The 27834-nt window shown below is 41.4% G+C and overlaps 1 protein-coding gene across 5 annotated transcripts in view; it reads left to right on the top strand.

The window, feature by feature from the left end:
* Positions 1–27834, top strand: part of SCN8A (sodium voltage-gated channel alpha subunit 8) — a 199973-nt gene that overhangs the window by 139372 nt on the left and 32767 nt on the right. For all 5 annotated transcript variants that reach the window (XM_043968390.1, XM_043968392.1, XM_043968391.1 and 2 more), the window contains 7 exons: positions 5311–5446; positions 12669–12907; positions 16320–16493; positions 19798–20154; positions 23485–23952; positions 24534–24651; positions 25500–25654. In XM_043968390.1, the coding sequence (XP_043824325.1) occupies positions 5311–5446; positions 12669–12907; positions 16320–16493; positions 19798–20154; positions 23485–23952; positions 24534–24651; positions 25500–25654 (1647 nt within the window). The remainder of the gene's footprint in view (positions 1–5310; positions 5447–12668; positions 12908–16319; positions 16494–19797; positions 20155–23484; positions 23953–24533; positions 24652–25499; positions 25655–27834) is intronic.

Consider the following 27834-nt stretch of genomic DNA (forward strand, 5'->3'; position numbering starts at 1 on the left):
AGGTGGCTCAGTGGATAGAGCACCAGCTCTGGAGTCAGGAGTACCTGAGTTCAAATCCGGCCTCAGACACTTAACACTTACTGGCTATGTGACCCTGGACAAGTCACTTAACCCCAATTGCCTTACCAAAAGAACCCAAAAAACAAAAAAATTTTAAAAAACAAAAAAAGAGAGAATGAAGTGGGGCAGCTAGGTGGTACAGTGGATAAAGCACCGGCCCTGGACTCAGGAGGACTGTGTTCAAATCCAGCCTCAGACACTTGACACTTATTAGCTGTGTGACCCTGAGCAAGTCACTTAACCCCAAATGCCTCACAAAAAAAAAAAAGAGAGAGAGAGAGAGAGAGAATGAAGCACCAAGAATGACACACTAGGGGGCAGCTAGGTGGCTCAGTGGATAAAGCACTGGCCCTGGATTCAGGAGATCCTGAATTCAAATCAGACCTCAGACACTTGACACTTATTAGCTCTGTGACCCTGGGCAAGTCACTAAACCCTCATTGCCCTACCAATAAATAAATGAATGAATGAATGAATAGATAGATAGATAGATAAATGAATAAATAAATAAAGACACACTGAGGTTGTAAGTTTGGATCATGAGAATGATAGTGGTAACTCTAGAAAGAAATAGAAGAATTTAGAAGGAGGGTGGGTTTGGGGGTAAAAATGAGTTCCTTTAGACATGTTGAGTTTGAACGTTCTAGTAGGCAGTTGGTGACACATGACTGGTGCTCAGAAGGAAGACTGGGACTGGACATATAGATCTGGCAGTTATCTTCATAGCAATCATTGAATCCATGGGAGCTGATGAGGTCAGCAAGTGAGAGAGTGAATAGAGAAAAGAGAGGAGAGGCCCAGGACCCAGCTTTGGAGGATACCAAAGTTAGTGGGCATGACTTAGATGGGGATCCAGCAAAGGAAACCGAGAAGGGGCAGTCAGATAGCTAGTATGAGAACCAGGAGAAAGTGGTTTTGTGAAAACTGGAGAAGGTATCCAGGAGAAGAGGACATACTGCAGTGTAAAATGCTTCAGAGGGGTGCTGAAGGATGAGGCTTGTGAAGAGACCCTTAGAACTGGCAGTCAGAGAATGCTGGTAACTTTGGAAAGAATGGTTTCAGTTGAGTGATGAAATTAGAAGCCAGATTTCAGAGAGTTTAGAAGAGAATGATTGAGTGGGAATAGAGGCAATGAGAGAAGGCAGCTTTTTTTCAAGAAGATAGGGAGGAGGGGCAGCTAGGTGTGCAGTGGATAAAGCACCAGCCCTGGATTCAGGAGGACCTGAGTTCAACTCTGGCCTCAGATACTTGACACTTACTAGCTGTGTGACCCTGGGCAAGTCACTTAACCCCCATTGCTCAGCAAAAAAAAAAAAAAAAGGAGATAGGGAGGAGGGGTTAGGGAGGGAGGAGGTGGCACAGGGGATAAGGCACCGGCCCTGGATTCAGGAGGACCTGAGTTCAAATCCAGCCTCAAAACACTTGACACTAGCTATATGACCGTGAGCAATTCACTTAACCCTCATTGCCTGGCAAAAAAAAAAAAGAAGAAGAAGAAGAAGAAGAAGAAGAAGAAGAAGAAGAAGAAGAAGAAGAAGAAGAAGAAGAAGAAGAAGAAGAAGAAGAAGAAGATAGGGAAGAGAGATACAAAGGGTGGTAGATGTATTTTTTTTTGGCATGGCAGTGAGCGTTAAGTGACTTGCCCAAGGTCACACAGCTAGTGTCAAGTGTCAGAGGCCAGATTTGAACTCGGGTCCTCCTGAATCCAGGGCTGGTGCTTTATCCACTGTGCCACCTAGCTGCCCCGGTAGATGTATTAATACTAGGAACCATCCCCTGGGGAAGAAAAGAAGGGAAGGAATCAAGGGTACATGAGAAGAGTTGGTGTTAGCAAGGAAAGGGCAAGTGAGAGAATAAATAGAGAAAAGAGAGAAACCCAAGATCTAGACCTCTGGAGTAAAGAATGAGATTATTAGGGACAATACTTGTGAAAGATCTGTATATGTGGTTCATTGATTGACTTCTGCTGCCATGTCTGAAGTGCTATTATATACATTTCAGCTCTCAAGGGAGAAAAAAGCCATGGGATGGTAGATTTCTGTTCACATGTTTCAGTTTGAAATATAAACTTATTTAAAAAAAATAATAAGCTGAGTTTCCCCAGAATGATCTACTAAAATTTGGGGAGAACACAAATGTTTGCCATCTGCAGAATATCTTAGGAAATAGAGAGAGAAGCCAGATGGCACAGCAAATAGAGAGCTGACACAGGAAGACCTGAGTTAAAGTTTTTCTTCTGATACAAGCTGGTTGTGTGACCCTCGGCAAGTCCCTTAAGTTTTCAATGTTCTAGGAAACTCTCTAAAACTGTAAGTATCAAAGAAAATGCCAACCTGCCTCAGTAGTGGGAGTTCCCTCATCCAGGAGCTCCCTGTAGTAATGAAGTCACAAGTCCAGCCCCTCTTCTCATCATTCAGGAAATAGGACAACCTAAGACATCAGAGGTCTAATGGCTTTTTACATTTCAGGAAAACTTAACATTTGGTGTTGAAAGAAATGGGAATAAGTTATTTCTCTTCTTGAAAGTCCTTTAGTAAAATCACAGAAGAATTTGAGTTCCCAGTGATCTTACTTGCTTTCTCTTTTTTAATAGAATTTTTTTCCAATTACATGTACAGACAATTTTTAACATTCGTTTTCTAAAAAATTTTAGTTCTTTTTCTTTTGGAAGCAAATATGATGACTGTGATCAGGGAACAGATTGTGGGACTGTAGCAGGTGACTTCACATATTCATTCTGTAAAACTCCTTTAGTTTAACTTAGAAGGGATACCATTGCTGGGTGTGGTGGCACACACCTATGTACCTCCCAGTCAACAGGGAGAGTGATCCCTGAAGCTAGGGCATTCTGAGCTGCAGTAGGTTCTGCCAAGATCAGCACTAAGTTCAGCATCGTTTTGGTGAGCCCCTCGGGGAAAGGGAGGGACAAAAATGGAGCCGGTCAGTACTCCCAAGCTGACCAGTATAGATCTTCTGGTACTCCAGGCTTATCATTGTGGACATGAACTACTGTTGGTATTATAGAGGTTTCTAGGTAATTGTCTGGTAATCAGAGTTTACCGTACAGTGCTTTGTCTGGCCATTTCAAAATGACTATTGCAGAAAAAGAAAGGGAAGGAAGGAGAGGGGGCTAGTCATCAGGTTATCCTGATTTCTATGGTACTGGAAATTTTAGGCTTTAGTACAGGTGCTAGGAATAGCAAGGGAGGATTTATTCAGGGAAACTCACTTTGTGGTTACCTTTGACACCTTATGAATATGTATATTAAACATAAGTGTACAAATATTTGAACTTGAATATAGCCAGAGTTCCAGAGGCAATAATTTTCGTTTATTAGATTATATGTTTAAAGCTAGAAAAGACCTGAGGTTCTCTAGTACATTTTTATACACATAGAAATTGAACCTCAGGGAAATGAAGTAATTTGCCCAAAGTCAACCAGATAATAAGTGACAAACCTAACTTCAGCTAGAAAATATCTTCCTATTGACCTTGAAACAGTAAGTCTAATGAAGATGACAGAATGAAAATATTTTTGCTGTGACCTAGCCTTTATTTCCTTTCTACACAGGAAGAGCCAGTTGTACTCTCCTCAGAAATATGCCCCTCCACCGCTTTGTGAACATTTCCTTTCTTGGTACTTTGGATGGTACTTGTTAAAAATTCTTGAACTGGGAGCAACTAGGTGGCACAGTGGATAATGCACCAGCCCTGGATTCAGGAAGAACTGAATTCAAATCCAGCCTCAGACACTTGACACTTACTTACTAGCTGTGTGACCCTGGGCAAGTCACTTAACCCTCATTGCCCCACAAAAATAAAAGTAAAAATAATTTGGGGCCGCAAGATGGCCTTGGAGTCAGGAGTACCTGAGTTCAAATCCGACCTCAGACATTTAACACTTACTAGCTGTGTGACCCTGGGCAAGTCACTTAACCCCAATTGCCTCACTTAAAAAAAAAAAAAAATTCTTGAACTATACTGGACATGAGCTACGAGAGCAAAAGATGTATTGGCTAAATTTTGAGCCACCCAAGGAAGTTAGTTTGGATACAAAAAGGTCAGGGGTGTGGAAAGAGCACTAACAAGGAAAGCTGAGGTGCAAATTTAGTGTATTACCACACTAATACTGCCCGTGTGATGGGTGTGGAACATCTGTACTAGACAATGGATTGATGATGGCTTTCTTAGAATTTTTAGTGTTGTTGGTATATGATCTTTGAGCAGCTTTCAGTAACATGGTTTGGATTTGGCAGCAGCTTCTAGAACCTTCTCTTTTCTTCTCCTAACCACGGGGGGGGGGGGGGAGTAAGCTAAGTGTTGTTGCCTTTGTTAAAAACTAAGTAACTGTTTTTTAAATGTGTTTATTTTGTCCATACTTCCTTACATTCCAAATTAAAGTATATATCTTGGATAGACTGACTTGATTGTAATATTTATAACAAACCATTGCTATGATAGGGCAATTGTTGACCAAGAATTTGCCAGCAGTTGTAGTTTTTCCATACATGATGAAATGAAACTAATGATGTTGGTAAGATCAAGGGCTGAGATGGAAGCGAAGAAAAATTTATATGATATAAGAATTCAGGAGGCAGCTAGATGGTGCAGTGGATAGAGCACTGGCCCTGGAGTCAAGAGGACTTGAGTTCAAATTTGGCCTCAGACATTTGACACTTACTAGCTGTGTGACCCTGGGCAAGTCACTTAACTGTCATTGCCCCGCAAAAACAAACAAACAAGCAAATAAACAAAAAGAATTCAACATATTATATATACATCCAAGGCTAATTCATTTCTAACCAAATGCCTTGAGATTGGGTAATATAAAGCCCATGGGATCCATTCTGTTGGAATTAGCCCATAGCTTATTTCAACTGGTGCAAAGTCTGGTTTGATGGCTCTCAAAGAAACCACGTTGGTTTACCATTTTGTTTCCCCAGCAGTTTTGTTCACTATACAGTGGTTTCTGGGCAGCCCAAGGAAGGCCTAGACCTAACTAGATTCCCAGCTTCATCAAGGATGAAACAAATTCCCCAGGGGACACCTAACCAGCTTAGTCTTCTTGGTCTAAAGACTTCTGAATACCCGTTGTCAATAGAGTTAGCTCAGATAGCATACAGCATTCTCAAGACAGATTAGGAGATGGAGCGGAAGGCTAAACCCATGCCAACACTCTGGAGTATTCACCCAGTAAGACCTGCCCCCAGTGTAAAAGGCCCCACTCACCTGACTTGCTGATTTTGCAGGCAACAACCGAGGTAGAAATTAAGAAGAAAGGCCCTGGATCCCTCCTAGTCTCTATGAACCAGCTGAACGCCTCATATGGCCGGAAGGACAGAGTCAACAGTGTCATGAGCGTTGTTACAAATACGCTGGTAGAAGGTAAGTACTTTGGGATTGAAATACAGGCAGCTTTAGTAAGCACATGAGAGGTGTATGTATGTGAGCACATGTGCATATGCATGTATTATTGTGTATGTGCACATGCATGTGAGTATATGTACTGTAAGGGTTTGTGTTTGCACACGCATGTGTATGGGTATATGTGGTATGAGTGTGTGCAGGGGGTATGCATGCATGTGGGTGAGTATACATGAGGGGGGAGATGTGGAGGTGTGTGGAGGTGTGTGTGTGTGTGTGTGTGTGCGCGCGCGTGCGTGCGTGCGTGTACAGGGGGTGGGGGGGGATGTGCTTGTGTGTGCATTCCCCCTCATAGTATAAGTCTTAGAGTTTGAGAATTAGGATTACATATTTGTGAGACCAACCTGAGTTCTCTTCCTGAGCATGTACATACAGTGGATCCAGCAGTGACCGAACCCTCCCTGATTTGAGACATCCATAACCATTGAAATAGAGGGCAGGAACTACAGAAAACATGGCGAGGAAAACAAATGAGGACCTCATCATAATCTCCATTTACCTAGCACTTCACACCTGTCCTAACTGATCTCACATTTCCCTTGTACCTTGAGCTTTACAAAGCGAGTTCCCCACTACAACAGCCCTGCTGATATCATCACTTTCATTTTACAGATGAGGAAACCTGAGGCCCATGGAAGCAGTGACTTACCCCTTGTCACACTGCTTGCTAGTCAGTGTCAGAGGCAGACTTTGAACCCACTTCTGACTTCAGGCCCAGTTCTCTTTCTCCTTTGCAACCATCTTTCTTATAAATAAGTTATAAGGGAGAACTGAGAATCTGGAGGAACAAAAAGATGCAGACCAAAGAACTGATGTAAGGTAGAACGATGGCATCCCTCTCTCAAGCATCCTTCCCACACTCCTTTTCTTTGGACTGCTTGTGGCCATTAGCATTTTCCCTTAAGAATGTACTTGGGTGGGGCAGCTAGGCGGCAAAGTGGATAGGGCACCTGCCCTGGATTCAGGAGGACCTGAGTTCAAATATGGCCTCAGACACTTGACACTTAACTAGCTGTGTGACCCTGGGCAAGTCACTTAACCCTCATTGCCCTGCTTCTCCAAAAAAATGTACTTGGGAAATTTAATTGCATCTAAAACTGTTTCTGTTGAACCCCTTCCCCCCCACAAAAAACCCCATAAATATATTTGTTGTGGAACCAGGGAAGATGAAACTAGTAGCAGTCACTTGTTGCTAGACCTGGACCTACAGTGAAATTGCTGTCAGTGCTAGAATACCATGTACTGGGGTGGTTCCTATGTGACACTACCTGGTGCACAAAGCAGGGCCGAGGGATTTACCCTTATAATGTTGTCAGTCTTCAGTAGACGAGTATATGCTGCAAGGCTCCTTCTTTAGCCATGTTTTTTCTTTTCTTTCTTTCTATTTTTTATAGATTTTTATCAGTGATTTGGGTAAAGACATAGCTAGCCTGCTTAAAGACCATTCCAGTAAGCTAGAATGATGGACTAAATCTAACATGACAAAATTAAAGAGAGATCAATGTAAAGATCCACACTTAGGTTCAAAAAATGAATTGATGAGGTGTAGAGGGCCTATGCCAGAGGGGCCTCCTCAATCTGCCAGAGATCTGGAGCTTCAGGGAGCCTAGGGCATTCAAAGGCGTTCACCTCCAGGTCCCTAGGATCCAGGAGCCCAGAGCCTGCCCAGGTGAACACTGTTTTCCACTTACTTACCCTCTCCACTTTCTGCCTCAATCAGTCCTGCCCATGTACCCCACACTCTGCTGACAAGCGACTTCCTCTCAAACAATCTATCTCCTGACTCCATTCATTTTCACTGACTGTCTCCCATGCCTGTAACTCTCTCCTTTCTCAGTTCCTTGTCCTGGCCCCACTTCAGCTTGTCAACTGAAGTCCCACCTTCTGCACGAAGCAGCTTTTCCCAGCATCTCCAAGTTATCCTGCATACGTCTTTTTCCTATATAGTTGTCTGGGTGTTGCCTCCCCATGTCGAGAATGGGGACTGGTTTTTGCCTTTTCTTGGCACCTGGCAAATATTTGTTGACTGGCTGTCTTCATACTAGCCATCATCTTTTGTCTACTCACAGGACCCCCTCCCTAATTCAGGTCTTCCTTGTGTCTTGCTTGGAAAAAAAGCCTCCTGATTGGTCTCCCTCCTTTTAGTGTTTTCCCTCATTAACATATCTATCCCACACACAGTCTAAATAATTTTTCTATGGAATAGGTCTCACTTGGTTAACTCTTCTTTTCAAAAACTTTCAGTAGTTTACTACTTGCCTCTAGGTTAAAATGCAAACTCATCTGTTTGGCATTTCAGGGCCTCACAGTCTGGCTTCAGTCTCACTTTCTCCTTTTCTCTCATTACTCTCCTTCTTATACATTCTACCTTCCAGCCAAACTGTAGTACTAGCTATTCCCCAAATTTTGCATTCCATCTCCCACCTTTTTATATTTGCACATATCCAGAACATGCTCCCTCCTCTTCTCTGCCTCTAAGAATCCTCACTTCCATGAAGCCTTCTCTGACCTGACCTTTTACACACACCCACTTCCATGATTGTTAATACCCTCTCCCTCTTAAAATTGCTCTGTATTATCTGTATGCCCTTATCCTGAAATATAAGCATCTTGAAGGAGAAACAGTATAGCAAAAAAGAAGAAATTAGTGAAAAGGAGAATGGGGAGTAGGAGGCAGAAGTATTTCTTATTGCTGATCTTTTATTAGAGTATCCATAGGTATCTTGCTGTAGCTGATGTTGTCACCTGTCTGACTGGGACCTTCCCAAGCTGTGACCCTGAATGAATTAGGCAGCCATGACTGAAGCCACAAGGCTCTCCTTTCCAATAGTTTTAGAAGCTTCGTCCTCCTCTGAAAATATCCAAGGCAAAGTGAGAGAATCATCTCACTTATACATCTGCTTGCCCATTCCCTCCAAGCGAAATTCTTAGCCATCCCAAGCATATGGGGGCGAGCGACTGTTTGCAAGGTTGTGAGTCATTTAATAAACCTCCCGATCCCTTTGGATTCTCTCCCAACTCACAGAATCCAAATGCTCCTATTGTGACAGAAGCAGGGAAAATTATCTTAGGCTGCAAAATCTCCATTCCCAATGAACATGGACAAGGGAGCTAGAGAATACCCTCTGGAATCCCCTCTACATTTCTTTAGGAAATGGGAACACCCACTTCCATCTTCTAGCTGGCAAAGAGCCAGATTCAAACTCACTGTGCACTGTTGTGACTCTGAAACGAGAAGTCACCACTTCAGTCCCCAGTCTCCACATGCCAACAAAAAGCAGACATTTAAAGATTTAAAAAAAAAAAAAAGGAATGGACCCAGATTTCCAAATATGTACTATAAGAATTTATGGAAATGAGAACCTTTTTTTCCCTTTCTTTTTTGGGAAGAAAACTATATTTACCTTGGGAAGGGGTGAGTTCTAAGGAAAGGAAGCCAAAGCAAAGTTTTTTGTATGTTGTTTTTTTTTTTTTTTAACAGACTTCCTTCCCCACGCAAACTCCCACATGGCACTCACTGTGGCCCTAAAATCTGTCGAACCAAGGCAACCATTTTCCTAGCAACTAGCAGCCAATCAGAAATCCCAGTCCAAACCACTTCACCTAAAATAAAGCTATTGCCATGGGTACCTCATGGTCAGAATGAAGAAAGGTAAAACAATAGAGAACTCTTTCCCCCAAACATCAAATTCTCTCATCTGCATTGGGGAGAAGACACAACATCTTGTTCCAAGGACAGTCCAGCTTTCAAAACTTAGAGGATCCTGGCTGATGATTAGGTCATGTATTCTTTGGCTCGCTCGAGGGGAAGGTCTAAGAAGAAGATGAAGAATTGTTAACAATGCCTGACAGTGGTTTGGCATTTTTACAGTTTTCATAGTGCTCTCACATCAAAATTCATCCCATTACTTCACACATCTAATGAGGTTCCCTGTTTCTATAGAATTTTGTCAGGGATAAAAGAGATTTGTAGGAAAGGCACCTTAAAGCTCCTTCTATACAACTTCTCCCAATTACAGGACCCCCTTCAAAATATCCCTGACACAGAGTTATCCAGCCTCTCTCTGCCTCACAATTCTGTTCATAGGAAGCTTGCTGCTCTTCAAAGCAGCTTGTTCAGTCATTGGATAATTCTGTTAAAATGTTCTTCCTTATATGGAGGTAAAATCTGCATCATAGTAACTCCTACACGTAGTGCTAATTCTTCCCACAGAAGTCACATGGAATGTCTGTTCCCTTTATATGTGACAACTCTCCTGAGATTTCAAGACAGCCATCATGTCCTTCCCTGCCCACACCTTTTCTTCTCCAGGCTAAATGTCCTCAGTTTCTTCTGCCATTCCGTATATGACGTGGCCTCCAGATTTAGGATCATAGAATATAAAACCAATCCAATCCCCTCATTCAACAGGAAAGGAAACTTATCCATGAGTCCAAAAAGGGAGTTGACCATGGTCACAGATAATAAATAGGATTCAATAACTAATGTTTACATGGTGTTTTAAGGTTTGCAAAGCTCTTTACATATACTGTTTCATTTGATGCTCACAACCACCCTGTGAATCAGGTGCTTTTATTATCATTTCCATTTTATAGATGGGGAAACCGAGACTGAGAGAGGTTAAGTGATTTGCCCAGGGTCACCTAGCTAGTAAGGGTCTAAGGTAGGATTCAACCTCAGGTTTTCTTGCTTCCAAGTTCGTCCCTCTATACAGAGCTCTTCTACCAAAACTGTGTGGCCTCCCTGGTCACCCCACTTTGGACACCTTATAATTTGTCAATCTCCCTCTTAAGCTGTGATTCCAGACCAGGCATAATTCTAGTATAACATAGAGCACAGAATACATTAAGATTATTTTTTCTTAATGGAAACATCATTCTGTCAAATGCATCCATGGTTACATTTGTCTTGAGGTGGTTGGGTTTTGTTTTGTTTTTTAGCAACCATATCTCATTGAGCTTGCGATCAACCAAAATTTCCAGGTCTTTTTCACCTAAACTGTTGTCAGATTCATATCTTTTCCATATTCTTTACTTACATAATAATTTTTAATGGAATGAATTTATCTCTTAAATTTCATCTTAAATTTTTAGTTTGGGCTTGTTGTTCTAGTCCATTGATGTGTATTTTTGTTTTGTTTTAATCATAAAAGTATTTTGTTATTTTCTAGTTACATGTGAAGATAGTGTTTTCAGCATTTGTTTTCATAAGATTTTTAGTTCCAAATTTTTCTCCTTTCCTTCCCCCTTCCCAAAGACAGAAAGCAATCTGATACAGGTTATATATATACAATCACATTAAACATATTTCTGCATTAGTCATGTTGTGAAAGAAGAATTAGAACAAAAGGGAAAAACCTCAAAAAACAAAAAAAAGTATAAACAGTATGGTTAATCTGCATTCAGAATCCACAGTTCTTTTTTCTGGGTGTGGAGAACCTTTTCCACCATTGATATAATTTTGAATCCTTAGTCTGTCACCTAATTAGACAAATTACATAACTTTTCTGAGCCTCAGTTTCATCAGCTGCACATTAGGATCTCAAAAGACCCTTCCCACTATAAATTTGTGATCCTGTGAATTAAATCCTCCCAGTTTTGTGTTATCCACAAATTTAACAAACATTTCTGCTTTATCTTTATCTAAACTGTTTGTAAAATGCCTTTTAGGAATGGACCAAGGATAGCCCTATGATACCTAATTAGAAACTTCTTTTCAAATTCACATTAATCCATTAACACTTTAGGGGTTTTTTGTTTATTTTTTGCTATTTGTTTTATTCAGTCAAGATCCACCTTCTCCCCCTCCTACCCCAATTCTGCTCCCCACCCCACCCCCATTTGAGAATATATGAAAGACAACACCCATTAGAAATATGTGTAGTCGGGGGCAGCTAGGTGGCACAGTGGATAGAGCACCGGCCCTGGAGTCAGGAGGACCTGAGTTCAAATCTGGCTTCAGACACTTGACACTAGCTGTGTGACCCGGGGCAAGTCACTTAATCCCAATTGCCTCACCAAAAAAAGAAAGAAAGAAATATGTGTAGTCAAGGGAAAAAAAAGTTTTCAAATGGCTATATCCAAAAAAATCTTTATCTCATTCTCTATTCTGAGTCCTTCACATCTCTCTTAAGAAGTAGGTAGCCTGTTTCCTCATTAGTCCTCTAGAATTCTGATTGGTCATTATGCTGATAAGAATCCAGCACAATACTATTCCATTCCATTTTATGCCATCACAGGAAACATGAAAACAATTATTTGTAAAAGAACTCCCCACTGAACAAGAAGTACTAAGAAAATTGAAAAACTGGCAGAAATTAGGTTTAGACCAGCAGTTTACTCCACATACCAGAATAAGCCCAAAATATATACCAACCTGAATATCAAAGGTCATACCATTACAATATTAGAAGAGAACCTGACTGGGAATCTTTCAAAGCTATGGTAGGGAGGGGTAGGAGGAAGAGGATACGCAGAGGAAGGACTTCTTAACCATGCAAGGACTAAAGGAAATACCAAAATAGATAATTTTGATTATATGAAATTGAAAAGCTGTAGCACAAATATAATTGATACAAGTAGGATGAGAAGGGAAGTGAGTGAGGTCTAATATCTAACATATATAAGGAACTAACACGCATATATTAAATCAAAAGCCATTCTTCAAATAATATGAATAATTCTCCAAATAAATTGTAAAATGTTAACAACTATATGAAAGTTCAATCATCAAGCATTTATTATGTACATATATATATATATATACATATATATATGCCAGGAATTATGTTAAGTACTGAGGATACAAAGAAAAAGTAAAAACATTACTTCTCTCAAAGAACTTATATTCTAATGGTAAAGAGTATATGAACATACAGAGAAGATGGAAGGTATCTTTCTTTTTTTTATTGGTGTCTTAAAATTTATTTTTTAAAAAGGATATTCTAGGGGGCAGCTAGATGGCACAGTGGATAAAACACTGGCCCTGGATTCAGGAGGACCTGAGTTCAGATTTGGCCTCAGACACTTGACACTTACTAGCTGTGTGACCCTGGGCAAGTCACTTAACCCTCATTGCCCTGCAAAAAAAAACACAAAACAAAACAAAAGAAAGAAAGAAAGTGTGCTTTCTTTTTCTTCACTGCTAGATTGAGAGTTTCCCTTTGTTCTTGCCCTGCTGCAGAGTTAGAAGAGTCTCAGAGAAAGTGCCCTCCATGCTGGTACAAATTTGCCAACACTTTCCTCATCTGGGAATGCCACCCGTACTGGATCAAGCTGAAGGAGATTGTGAACATGATTGTTATGGACCCTTTTGTGGATTTGGCCATTACCATCTGCATTGTCCTGAACACCTTGTTTATGGCGATGGAGCATCATCCTATGACGCCACACTTTGAACACGTCTTGGCTGTAGGAAATCTGGTAAGGCAGAGCACTGTCTCCTGATTTTATCATTTAAATGTGGTCTGTTTGCTTTTTTGTTTTCTGGTGTCTGCTGGTCACCAGGGCTGAAGGACTTAGGTTGGGTAGAAAAGAGCATGATCCGTTAATTGGGAGACCGATGTAGTAGCAGCCACTTCTAGGAGATCTGGAAATCTCTTGACTCCTTTCTCTTTCTGGAGAACTTGAGAAATGTCACTTAGTTACTGGTTTGCAGACCAGGCCATGATGGTAGAATGGGAGGCCTGAGGCGCAGGGTTGGTGTCAGGAACCAGAGCCAAGAGTTCTTAGATTTTCATCCCGTTTCTAAAACAGATTCCTCTGTGTCTCTTCTAAATGTACCCCTGCAAAATAATTTTTCTTGTAAGGTTTAGTAACAGATACCCCCAGACCAGGGTGCTTCTGTGCACCAAATGGAGCCGTGACTTCTTTTTCTCCAGGCAACTCTTGACTACTCACTAGGGATTATCTAGGCCAAATACTTCCCCAGAGTGGTTTCCTTCTGCTTTCTAGCTCATGAACCACCAGAATCTGATCCATTCATTGTAATGTTAGTCTGAGCCTGAGTTGTAATTAGGAAGGTAAATATGCAGAGGGGAAAAAAATTACACAGTGTATTCTAAAGTCAACCAGAAGTCATGTTTGGATTTTTTTTTTACCTCTGCTTGTCTCCATTATTGAACAAATTGAGTTGACACTATTCAAATTAATTCTAAAAATTTGACCGAAGGAGATAAATCATCTGATTTCTGTCATTCCTAGGGGAGTGGCAATCATAAGAATATCAAAATAAGCTAAAATCCTCTTATAATACAGTTGATTGCATAAATGTGGTTATACTTCAAGTTGGATAATGTCCCCTAAAATATCATATACAGTTAAGGCCTGACATGGTTTGTTGGGTGTGTAAAAACTAAAAACTAGCATTGTTAAAGGATTCTACTGTTCTAAACCAGTGTTCCCCAAGTTAATTTGACTATAGAAGATTTGGGGGGCTTGAAATATGTGAAATTAATCCATTAATGCTTATTTGGGGATGTCTGGTAGCATGGAATGCCTTTTCAGACCAAGAGAAGGGAAGGAATTTTGGGGCACAGTCGGTGAAATTAGGCCTGTTTTTTTGATTGGAAGAAAATTGCATTATATAAATATTTTTATATAAAATTTTGTATTTAATGCTTTAGAAGAAAATATTACTAGTATTGTAATGTTCTCTAGGAATCCCTCTCGACATCAGGTCTAGTACTGAAAGTTCTGTAGAAGAGTTTGGAAAGGGCTAATTGGACCTGACACATGTGGCTGCCTCACTTGCTTCCCCAGCCCATCATCTGAGAGGAAAGTAAGGATGATTTAGAGGTTTCCTATCTATGATGAGGATTCATTGCTTTGGCAGCCCATGGGAATTCTGATTGCTCATGATTTAACTCCTAATGTGCCAAATGAAAACCAATTAGGCTGTAGGTTAGAGATTATAGGACTCTGTTTAAAGCAGTTCTATGTACTACTTGTTAAATCAATACTTCCCAAATTTTACTTAATCGTAATGCCTTAAGGACATTTGATATCGCACAGAATTGTGAAAAGCCCTATTTCTGTTTGCCAGAGATTAAATAAGAGGGTATCTGCCTTTCTGACCTTTGTTTCTGCATCCACCCAAGCCTTTATTTTTCCCAATTTTAAACAGATTCATGGGATCCCGGGTCTCCAAGGAATTGTTAAAGTTTTTTTGATACCCTAAGTTTCACATAATAGTCACCCCACCACAGAACTCTTCCTTGTAACAAAGCAACTGAGCAAAAAAAATGAATACAGCAACCCTGTCAGACAGTATTTGCAATACTGTTCACCCCCAGAACTCCCCACCTTTCTCCTTTCCCCAGAGAGAGAGGAAATATGGTTCATCATCTATTTTCAAAGAACGGCATTGGTTACCGTGTCTCATCCGAGTTCAGCTACATTCGAAGCTAGTTTTCCTTAACATTCCTGTAATCGTTATGTACATTGTTCTTCTGTCTCTTCTTTCTTCACTCTGCACCGGACTAGCAAATAGTGCTCTCCCTCTCACTTGGAAATGCAAAACAATTCAATAGTGGGTGACACCTTCCAGTCTCATAACTCCAAAAAAAAAGTCTGTCCTCTCAAGTATCATTCCCATTTTTTTTACCCAGCCTAATGATAGTCTTTGAGAAAACTGGTTTAAAAAAAAAAAAAAAACCTAGTTTAGAGCCATTCATTAGGACAGAGATAAATAATCCTTAAAGATCATGAAGAACAAGTTACATTGTGATCTGTTCACCCACATAGGCCCAGATTCCAAGGTAAAAGTGTCTCTAGTGGTAAGGGTGAATCCAGGCAGTTCCCACCAACCAGATTCACAACAGACTGACTGACAAATCAGAATGTCCCTTTATTCCTTTATCCTGGTGGGATACTCCATTTTTAGAGATTAGAATCTGGACTCTCTTCCTGATCTACATTATGATACCTGGGAAACCAGCTGAGCAAGCAGAAAGCTATTTAGTCAGCAGAAAAAAGGCAGAGCAGAGGAAACTGCTTCATCTCAGGGGACATTTCACCCATCAGACTACAGAGAGGATCAAAATGGATTCTGATCTAGCTCTCATGGCTCCTGATTCCATATTCTCGACTTTCCTTCTTCTAGTCTCCTTGTTCTATTAAAGCAATGTCACCTTAAACATGTTATGATTCATTCAATCATAGCTTATCCCACATTATTCTCCTTGATGAGATGCTTTGAGATTTGGCGAATGGCCTAGTGTTATCAACAACATGTAGTTAGAAGCCTGAATCTCTCTATGAATTAATATAAAGAGGTGTGAACAAGAGATTTGAGAGGGTGACATAAAGTAAGGAAATTATTCTCTGTTGCAGGGCTTCTTAAACTTTTTCCACTCATGACCCCTTTTAGTCCAATAAATTTTTATGTGACCCCAGGTATGTAAGTATATAAAATAAGTACATATAACCTTTTGCTGTTGCCAAATTTTTTGCAACCCCCACATTCAGTCATACAACCCCACTTGGGGTTGTGACCCACAGTTTAAAAAGCTTTGCTCCATTGAAATATGTGATGTATTTGAACCAAAGTAAAGTCTTAAGACCAACTTTATCTCTATTTGAAATACTAGCTTTGCCAAAAAAAGGTGGAAAAATTGGGTGGAGGGAAGACTTTAGGAGAAAAATGCAAAACTTTTTCTTCACCGTATTGGGTTTCAGGTGACTCTTAGGCCCTGGCAGAGGTAAGACCGAATGAAAGGGCCATCTTGGTGTTTCTTGGTCAAGTTTATGTTCAAAGGTAAATAATTAAAGCATTCTATTTTAATTGTCTCTATTTTCCCCTCTTGTTCTTCCTTTCTCTTCCTCTTTTCCCTAGGTTTTCACTGGAATTTTCACAGCAGAAATGTTTCTGAAGCTCATAGCCATGGATCCCTACTATTATTTCCAAGAAGGTTGGAACATTTTTGACGGATTTATTGTCTCCCTCAGTTTAATGGAACTCAGTCTAGCAGATGTGGAGGGGCTTTCGGTGCTGAGATCTTTCCGTTTGGTATTCTAAATTTATTCAGTTTCTTTTAAAGTTTCTTTCTTATCTTGCTCTTGTTTTATAAAAGTCAACCTGAGGGGGCAGCTAGGTGGCGCAGTGGATAAAGCACCGGCCCTGGATTCAGGAGTACCTGAGTTCAAATCCGACCTCAGACACTTGACACTTACTAGCTGTGTGACCCTGGGCAAGTCACTTAACCCCCATTGCCCTGCCAAAAAAAAAAAAAAAGTCAATCTCAGAACCATAAAATTCCTCCATTATACTCTATTCCCAGAATCTAAGAGATAGAAAGGACCTCCAAATTCATCCAGTCCAAATACTTAATCCTTTTTCCAATTTCTTTTGAGTTAAATACAAAGATCTCCCAAACTTATGGTTTCCTGCCTAATATCCAGTCTTTTAGTTTCTTTGTAACATTAAACAACAGGAGGAGTAGCTAGGTGGCACACTGGCCCTGGATTCAGGAGGACCTGAGTTCAAATTTGGCCTCAGACCCTTGATACTTACTAGCTGTGTGACCCTGGGCAAATCACTTAACCCCATTTACCTCACCAAAAAAAAAAATATATATATATTAAGCAACAGGCATGAATTCTTTTTTAGTAATTCCTTAAAGGGGGCATTAGTTCCTCTATAAAATCAATAGCAAAGCATGACTTCTGTTCTAGGCCCATTTTTTAAGTAATTTAGATATTTCTTCTGGTAACTCAGGGATTCTTAACCTCTTTTGTACCATGGACCCCTTTATCAGTCCAGTGGAGCCCATTCAGCTCTTCTCAGAATAATGTTTTTAAATACATAAAATCAAATACTTAGGATTACAAAGGAAACCAGTTATACTGAGAATTGAAAATAAAGATGTAATTCTTTTCCCATTCAAGTTCACTGACCCCTCTGAAATTTATCCATGGATCCCCAGGAGGTCCATAGACTCTGGGTTAGAAACCCTTGCAAGCCCTGGCCAGTCATCCCCCTTAAATGACATTAATTTCCCTCTGTTGAGATGAAGTTTTGTATCCTTTCTAAGTTGGCTACCTCACTTATAAAATGAGGCTGAAAATTTTAGATGTTGAGTTGAATATTTGTCTTGATTCCTACATCTTTATCTAAGAAGAATACTTCTTTTCTTTCTTTAATAAGATAATGGTAAAGTGACCAAAATGTGTCTCTGAAAGAATAATTGGTAAGTTTGCTCTGGAAAGTTGTCTAAAACCTAGCCAGGCAGAAATTATTTTCTCAAAGAATCCCTTAAAGAGCTGGGACATGCCAAGGTATATTAAAAAAAAAAAGTCAACTCTTATCTTCTCTGAATCCTTAGACTACTTTTGGCTACTGCACTTTCCCCTAAATTGCTTTTATCCTTTGAAGAAATACCTTAATATTTGAAACTGATGGGGAAGTCCAACCAACTAATGGAGATTAAGACATGAGATACACTAGCATCACATAGTTTCCAAGATTAATTTCTTTTATTCTGGTTGACATCTAGTGTAGACATTCCTTTGTTAATATTTCTTGTTATACATGGAAAAGAAAAACAAGGACTATAGGCAATCAAGCCACCTAAAAGATGTGGGGCTCAGATAGATAATGTAAAACATAAACAGTAAAGCATACACTTGCTCCTCATTAGATCCAAGAGTTTCTAGCAAAAGGTGAAGATTATCCAATTTCTGATGTCTCCTTCTAGCTAATTTCTTACATCACAACCACTTATATTTGTACCAAAATAGCCACATATAGGTAGTATCATGTAAAATAGATGATGATTATTTTCTAGGGCTCAGCTTTTCCTGGTTTTAACATAGAACAGCAGTCCAAAACTTGCCCAAATATGTTCCAGTCATTCATTTTGAAGTTGATAGTCGTCTGCTTCTTGAAGCCACCACATCAGCTATAAAATGCCAGAGTTAATGTCAGTGACAGTAGGTGTGTGACCCTGAGTAAGTCTTTAACCTCTGTGAGCCTCATTTTCCTTATCTATAAAATGGGAATTCCTAAAGTACCTGCCTCACAGGATGGTGGTGAGGCTAAAATGAAATCATGTGTGTAAAGGGCTTGGCAAACATCCAGCCACTAAATAAATGTCCATTGTTTTTAACACCTATTGGTCCCCCACTCCTTAAGCTATTAAGAACATGTGCACACAAGTGACTCTCTTCCTCTAAGTTGCTCCCTATGTTATCATCACAAAGATTTCAGCTTTATTTTCATTTCAGCATCTGATCTTTTGACAAGCAGGAAGAAATTGTTCTTTTGTCTTTCATTGTAAAATTGGATTTTTAAAGCATATCCTCAGAATCCCTTATTTCAGGGGGCAGCGAGGTGGCGCAGTGGATAAAGCACCAGCCCTGGATTCAGGAGGACCTGAGTTCAAATCCGGCCTCAGACACTTGACACTTAATAGCTGTGTGACCCTGGGCAAGTCACTTAACCCCGAATGCCCTGCAAAAAAAAAAAAAGAATCCCTTATTTCAGAAATATAACCATAAATGTTAACCATTTTACATATTCAGAATAATAGTGAGGCTATTAATAAAGCATATTATTAATTTTTTGTTGCTCAGACCGATGATTTCATTGTTGTGGTGGACTTCTAGTGTAGGAAGTTGCATCTACCAGTGTCGGCCCATACCTATACTGCAGCTCCATAGTCTGAGAGAAGTGCTTGGGATGCAGAAACATTAAAGGCCTGACCCAATATCACAGCTACTTAGCTGTGATTGGAACTCAGATCTTCCTGACTTCAAGTCTAGCACTCTATACATTATGTCAAGCTGCTTCACTAGGAAAACCTTAGGGAAGCAGGAAATACATATTATAGGTAAATTATGTCTATGAACGCTGAACATTGATTAACCTTAATTGTTGATTTTTCTCTCTTAACATTTTTTGGTGAGATCTCTCTTTACCTTGTGGCTTTCCCAAAATTGCCCCTTTTCCATAAACCTCCTTTTGTCTTCTCAAGCAAAGTATCCATTAAGCAATTACTTGTTTGTGCTTAGATTCCAATGAGACAAGCTGACCTAGAAGTGGAACACAGTCCTGAGAGCAACGTTCTTGGGCTCTATATCTCTCATGGACTCATTGTGAAAGGAAATCTGGTCATTCCTTTGCTCAGTGCCTCAGTTTTTCCCTTTGTACATTGGCAAGGATGACCTGCATTTTCCTATCAGTATGCTCTATGTAAAGTACTAAGAGCTCTGCAGGGGCACTCTTTGGCTTTATTCTTTTTTCTTAGCTATGATTGGTAAGAAATAAATTGAATATAATTTTGTTTTTTGGTGGGGGGTTCTTTCTTTCTTAGCTCCGAGTCTTCAAACTGGCCAAATCCTGGCCTACCTTGAACATGTTGATCAAGATCATTGGGAACTCAGTGGGTGCTCTAGGCAACCTGACCCTCGTGCTGGCCATTATTGTCTTCATCTTTGCTGTGGTGGGGATGCAGCTGTTTGGGAAGAGCTACAAGGAGTGTGTCTGCAAGATCAATCAAGACTGTGTGCTCCCTCGCTGGCACATGCATGACTTTTTTCATTCCTTTCTCATCGTCTTCCGTGTATTGTGCGGGGAGTGGATCGAAACCATGTGGGATTGCATGGAAGTGGCAGGCCAGGCCATGTGCCTCATTGTCTTTATGATGGTGATGGTCATTGGCAACTTGGTGGTTAGTATCAGTTTATGGATCTCTTTTCTCTGACTTGGATGTCACTCCCTACCCTTGCTCCCAAAGCTTCCCATGCTGAGCCTTCCTGTTGCCTCTCACAATGGTGGCCATTACTAGTCTTTACACATGCACAGGGAACCTAATGTAGAGCAAATAGACCCTAAGACATCATGGTTTTTCTTAGGGTTTCACTGGATGGAAAGGGGGCTGCCTTATTGGATAGTGATGTCCCACCTCTGGAGAGGGCCAAGCCAAGAGATGGGATGTTATGTAAATGCTAGCTATTTTTTTTCTACTTAACTTCTGGTTCTTCATCTGTAAAATGGGGTGAATGGGGTTGTTGTATGGGAACACTTTGAAAACCTTAGAGTATTCTATAAATGTATTCTAGAAAAGCCATTCTTATTACCTCTCCTACTGTCCTGCTCCAGTGCTCTATCATGGCGAGGAGCTGTCCCTGGGTTCTCTGAGGCTGAGATGGTGGAGTGCACACTTTTGCTGATGCCATCCAGATCAGGAAAGGCCTCTGAACAGAGCTTGGTGATAAAAGAGCCATGCCCTGACGTGGGCTCTAGGAGGTAGTTCACTCCGGCCATGGGTATGGCCCAGACAAAAGAATGTCCTGGATGAGTAAAGGCCAGGAGGTCTACCAAAGAGTGGTTTGGGTACCTACTAGACCTGGAGTCAGGTGTTTGGATTGGACCCTAGAGCTTATATTGAACCACTGGAGTCTGTTGAGCAGGACAGTGACATAGACACCCTGTCATCTGTGTGGCCTGGAGGCAGGGAGGCCAATTAGGAGTCAATTGTAGTAGTGCTGGGGAGAAATGACAGAGGAACCTGCATTAAGGTGGTAGCCCTTGGAGAGGAAAGGGGACAAAATCGAGGAATGAGCTCACCTTGATAATATAATTTAAAGTTCCATCTTTAAGAAGCCTTTTGGAAGCACTACATTTACCCATTTAACTACAACTCTGAAGCCTAGCTTCTTAAACTGTGGGCCAAGACCCCATGTGGGACTGAGTAACTGAACATGGGGTTGAGAAAAATGTGGCAACAGTAAAAGGGTATGTATACCTATTTTATATACTTATATACCCAGGGTCATGCAAAAATTTCTCAGGTGAAAAGGGGTCAAGAGTGGAAAAAGTTTAAGAAGCCCTGCTCTGAGTACTTTTGTACACTGAGATTATGCCTAAAGCAATCATTGCCGAGTCATCATTTCTCCTTCGGAGTACCAAAACTTGATTTTAGTGATTTTTTAATAAAAATCTAAACTATATTATATACTCCCTTGCTTTCTTAGAGTATATTGAAGTTCACAGCTTTCTTTGGTGACTCAGGACCATAACTATGACTCTAGGACTCAGCATCAGGGGCTCCAAACATCTGTCCTGCTTGAGGGATTTTTGTCAGCTTCTTCAAGTCTCTTTCCCTTATATCAGCTTTCATTGATCACTGCTGTCCGTGTACTGACTTGTAAAATCCCTTCTGCCTGCTCGTTTTTTTAGAAACCAGATCACCACACTTTTTAGAATGGATGGGAGGGCCAGAGGAGCAAAGTGCAGAAAGTTTAATATATGGATTTTGTGGCTTCTGTTTGGGCTGCTCAGAAGCCTGTTTTTCTTACCTTCTTGTCCTCCGTTTAAACCACTTATATTGGTGAGATTGCTCAGTGGTTGGGTTCTAGATAGTTGGCATATTACTTCAGTATTTTAAAAGATTTGTGATTTCAGCAGTGTGGGTCAAATCAAAATTCCTCCACCCCTAAGGTGGATAGTATTTACGATTTTTAGGCTGGTCCTCAGTCCTCAGACCTCTATCTGAAGGCTTTTCAGTTTTGTAGGAGACTGTGGCATATTTAGTAGGAGCTATTGTGTGCCAGGTCGTCACCTTCAAGATCAGCAAAGAGCATTTTATTAAGCACCTACTATGTGCCAGACCACATGCTAAGCAATCACTGATGAGAAAAAGACAAAAATGAAAACAGTCCCTGTTCTCAAGAAGCCTCCATTCTGGCCAAGGGAGGTTACACGTATAAATAGATACAAAGTAGAGACAGGGCGATTGCGGGAAGAAGCCACTAGCAGCCAAGGGAATAAGGAAAGGTCACATGGAGAAGGTGGCACTTGTTCTGAGCCTTGAAGGAATAGGGATTTTGAGCGATCTAGCAGTGGGCGGAGGAGGGGGCTGGGGAGCCAAGGCAAAGCCACACAAGTGAGAGATGGGATACTAGATATGAAACACAGCAAGAAGGCCGATTTGACTAACCTGCAGTGTGCATCGAGGGAAGTTATGCACAAAAGACTGGAAAAGTGGGCTGGGGTAGATGATAAAGGGCTTTAAATGCTGAGCAGAGGACTTTATATTTGATCTGGAGGCAAGAAGGTTTCAAGAGCATGGAGATAATCATTAAACCCATGGGAGTTGATGAGGTCAGCAAGCAAGAGAGTATATATAGAGGGAAAAGGATCTAAGACGGATTCTTGGAAGACACCCACAGCAAGGAGACGTATTGTGAATGATGCTGTGGGAAGGGAGACTGAGAAGGAATAATCAGATGGGTAGAAAGAGAACCCACAAAGCAGCATCACAAAAACTCTGAGAGCACATAGTGCCCAACAGAGTCAGGTACTGCAGAGAGATCAGCAAGAAGTAAGAAAAGAGTGAAATGATCATGTAGGAAATCATATTGCAGAAGGTGATGGGAAAGGAAGTGGGAGGCAGAGAGAAGACAGCTTGTTCAAGGATTTTGGCTAAGAAAGTGAGGGCATACATATGTCTCTCTTTCTCTCTCTGTTTCTCTGTCTGTCTCTCTCTCTCTCTCTCTCTCTCTCTCTCTCACACACACACACACACACACACACACACAGAGGATGATAGCTTGTAGGAGTGATTTTTTTTTTAAGCAACAAACATTAAGTGCCTACTTAAGGCAATATAGAGAGAAAAGACAATTGTGGGCTCTTTAGGGAGCTCCTTTTTCTTTGGCACTTATTCACATGCTCTGCACAGTTGGTTTTTAATAAAATAATTAACTCAGGGGGCAGCTAGGTGGCGCAGTGGATAAAGCACTGGCCCTGGATTCAGGAGTACCTGAGTTCAAATCCGACCTCAGACACTTGACACTTACCAGCTGTGTGACCCTGGGCAAGTCACTTAACCCCCATTGCCCCGCAAAAAAAAAAATAATAATAATAATAAACAAAATAAAATAATTAACTTGACTTAATCCCCAAGTCTGGACAGATTTGGTAAATTTGTTTGGAAGGACTTGACCTTGACCTGCTCAGCATCCTTGGTCCTCTCTTCTTCTCCCACTCCCTGCAGGTGCTGAATTTGTTTCTAGCCTTGCTTCTAAGCTCCTTCAGTGCTGACAATTTGGCTGCCACAGATGATGATGGAGAAATGAACAACCTACAGATCTCTGTCATCCGAATTAAGAAGGGGGTAGCATGGATTAAGGTGAAAGTCCATGCCTTTGTTCAGACCCACTTCAAACGTGAGGCTGATGAGGTGAAGCCACTGGATGAGCTGTATGACAAAAAGGCCAACTGCATTGCCAACCACACTGGGGCTGACATCCATCGAAATGGTGACTACCAGAAGAATGGGAATGGCACCACTAGTGGTATCGGTAGCAGTGTGGAGAAATACATCATTGATGAGGACCACATGTCCTTCATCAACAATCCCAACCTCACTGTGCGTGTCCCCATCGCTGTGGGCGAGTCGGACTTTGAAAATCTCAATACTGAGGATGTCAGCAGCGAGTCGGATCCTGAGGGCAGCAAAGATGTAAGAACCAGAGGGCTGTCCTGTTATGGAAGCCATGGGCCCAAGGTTCCCTCCTTTATGAGCTGCTTCAGCTCTGGCCTGGTGCAAGGGGATTTGGGCGAGCTGAAAAATCTAATTCATCTGGGCATTGGCAGGGTCATCTTTAGAAAGGACCTTATTTGTGTACCCCAGTCTTCTCTGGTCTTCCAGGTCAGAGATGACTTGAGGTAGACTAAGTGACCTGCAGAGCCCTTTCTAAGTCTAGGATTATACAGTTCCAGAATTGGTCAGGCTTTCCAAGGGAAGCTACACCTTTCTAGACATGAACTCCTGGGACTACCCTGGAAGCAGATTATTTGCAGAGAGGGCCATCATCTTCTGTCTGCTTTATTGACTTGGGTTTTATTATACTATCCCAACAGAGAGAAGATTAGTAAATCCTCAGATCATCACAGTAATTGTGTGACCGTCATGAGTTACCAGTAAGGGGATTGGGGAATAGGAATGCACATTAGAATTCTATAATATGTATAGGCCAACTGGAGTTGTCACCATGGGGTGAGGGAGCTTTTAGCTGAGCTTCTTTTTTGTTGTGAAACTAGAAACTAGACGACACTAGTTCCTCTGAGGGGAGTACCATCGATATCAAACCAGAGGTGGAGGAAGTACCCGTGGAAGTACCTGAGGAATACTTGGATCCAGATGCCTGCTTCACAGAGGGTGAGGAAGGGTCTGCATGTGGCTTGATTTGAGGTCCTCTAATTAAGTGCTGTCAGTGGCAGCATGAACAATGTAGAGATTGGAATAATCCATATTAGGAAGGCTGTGACCTGCAATAAGATGAAAGGACAGGCCTTAGAGGGGAAGTCAGTCCTGTTTCTCCTAAGTGATTCCTCTGTTCATTCATCCCGAGCACAAAACCTTGTGTGGGAAGGTCTTAGTCCACAGAGGCCATTCCTGCGTGATGCTTGCTCCTTTCTTGTCATTCCAACCACTTCTTCCCAATCATGAAAAGGCTTGTTCTGACATTCAGTGAAGCCATGGAGACAGGAGATGAATTGTTGTGGGAGGAACAGCAAGAAGGCTAGTCTGGCTGTATTGTAGAGTATGTGAAGTATGAAAAAGGAGCCCAATTGGGAAGGATTTTAAATAGCAAAGAAAGGGGCAGCTAGGTGGCTCAGTGGATAGAGCACCGGCCCTGGATTCAGAAGGACCTGAGTTCAAATCTGGCCTCAGACACTTGACACTTATTAGCTGTGTGACCCTGGGTAAGTCACTTAACCCCAATTGCCTCACCAAAAAAAAAAAACTGCAAAGAGGAGTATGGACTTGGCCCTGGAGTTATAGGGAGCCACTGGAATTTGTTGAGCAGGGGAGAGACCTGTGCTTTAGGAATATCATTTTGTCAGCTATGTGGAGTGGGGCACAATCATCTCTGAATCAGGCATTTCTGATCCTGCCCTTATATTCTTGGTGGTATGGTAAGACATGGCCCAGGTGGGACATAGGAAGATACACATGGGTCAGGCCCATTCGCCTCTCTGACATATTTCTCCCTGTGGGGTCAGGTTGTGTCCAGCGCTTCAAGTGTTGCCAGGTCAACATTGAGGACGGACTCGGTAAGTCCTGGTGGATCCTACGGAAGACCTGTTTCCTCATTGTGGAGCATAACTGGTTTGAAACCTTCATCATCTTCATGATCCTGCTGAGCAGCGGTGCTCTGGTAAGTTGTAGGGAACTCTGATGGCAGGTGGGTGGCCATAAAGAATCAAGAGAGGGATTTCTGCAGCACAGTGGATAATTACAGAAGTGAGCAAAAGAGATAACTTGAGTAGCGATTTTCATATTGATTGGCACCAATACAAGCAAGGCTGCCATGTCTTTCTCCTAACACATTCATTCATTTATTCTCTAGGCATCATTTGAGTACCTTCTAAGCCATAACGCAGTCCTAGTATACAGTTTCAAAAGATCTATGTTCTCATCAATTTGCATACTCCCTCCTGAAATACAGATCCAGACTCACCCATATTTTCTCATCCTATGCCACTCTTGCCCATGTCCCCGCCTAAATCCTCCATAGATGCTTCATCCAGGATGCTAAAGGTACTCCTCTTGGTTTTTTAACATCACGTGGATACTAGTATAACACTTGGGGGCCTAACTTGTATCCCTCAGCTTCACAGAATGTTCAGAGGAGGAAACACCAAAGCAGCCATCCCATACAACCCATATTCCCCAAAGAATTCCCACTGCAAAACAGCTAAAAAGTTATCCTTATTGGGAAGCTTCTCCTTCCATTGAGACTGAGTTTGCCTCTTTGCACTTTCTTCCCATTGTTCCTCATTCGGCCCTCTGCCACCAAACAGAAGGAATCTAATTCTTCCTACAATAGCAACAACGATAACAACTAGGGGGGGGTGGGCAGCTAGGTGGTACAGTGGATAAAGCACTGGCCCTGGATTCAGGAGAACCTGAGTTCAAATCCAGCCACAGACACTTGACATGTACTAGCTATGTGACCCTGGGCAAGTCACTTAACCCTCACTGCCCCACAAAATTAAAAAATTTGAAATTAAATAAATAAATAAATAAACAATAACAACTAGTATTTAAATAGAATTTTAAGGTGTGCAACATGTGTTAGGAATATCTCCTTTGGTCCTCACAACCACCATATAAGCTAGGTGCTACTAGCTTCCCCATTTTATAGGTGGAGCTCAGAGAGATTAAGTGATTTCCACAGGGTCATATAACTAGCAACTCTGCAAGGCACTATTCAAATGCAGGTCTAGCTGCCTCTTCCACACTGTAGACTTTTAGCCACCATGGCCTGCTGAGCCTCTTCTTCTACACACTAAACATCCCCAGGTGGCATCAACTCTTGGCCCCTCACCATTCTGGTCGCCTTCCTCCTGACTCTTTATACTTGGCCCTTTTCTAAAATGTAGTGTACTTTCCTTGCTGTCTTGGGGAGGGGGGAGGGAGGGAGAAAGATTGAAAACTAGAAATCTTATAAAAACAAATGTTGAAAACTTTCTCTACATGTAACTGGAAAATAATAAAATACTTTTATGAAAAAAAAAATAAAATAAAATGTCGTGTGCTTTGATTTGAGCACAACCCTCCAGAAATAGTCTAATCAAAGCAGAATCCAGCAGGCATCTTGCTCTATGACTGGCACCTTCCTTTCCAAAACATATATCCCTTACACGATCTTCTGTGCCACTTCATTTGGCATCACTGTCAACGTGCCCCAGCGTGCTTGTGCCTACCACATGTATCAGTCTTGGAAGCAGCTTTGAATCTTTTGTTGTGGTGTTTTTTCATGGAAAGCCACAGACTGGTGGTCCATGCTGGTGTTGAAAAGATAGAATGTAGCATCTTGGGACCATTGGGCTGCCTGCCTTCTTCCTATTGCATTCTGGGCTTAGTTCATTGGCCATCTCTAGTGTCTGTCCAAGACATAGGTATTAATGGATCAGCTCAATGATTTCTCCATTACCCGAATATTATAGTCTGGACAATGGGCATCCTTTACCCACTTGCTTTTTCCCTGTGTGGATTGTTAGCCTAAGATATTTTGAGTGGTTGTGGATCTCATTTAGGGAGCTTGACAGTCTCCCTAGGGAATCGGCACAATATCATCCACACGTTGGAGCATATTTGATTTGGACTCCACACCAAACATTCTCCATGACAGGGACACTGTGGGCAAACATCCTCTTCTCTGCTTGTGGCTTCACTTGATGCTGCTTATCAGATAATCACCAGTTCTCTTTGTTTTGAGTCTAACAAGGAATTGAGTATGACCTTAACCCATATACATGGGAGATGCCTTGTTGTGAGAGAACCTTTAGAGGAGTGTTTTGAACATCTGAATTAAGTGCTTTTTTAAAGAAT

The sequence above is a fragment of the Dromiciops gliroides genome, chromosome 5 (assembly GCF_019393635.1).
Source record: "Dromiciops gliroides isolate mDroGli1 chromosome 5, mDroGli1.pri, whole genome shotgun sequence".
NCBI classification, from domain to species: domain Eukaryota; kingdom Metazoa; phylum Chordata; class Mammalia; order Microbiotheria; family Microbiotheriidae; genus Dromiciops; species Dromiciops gliroides.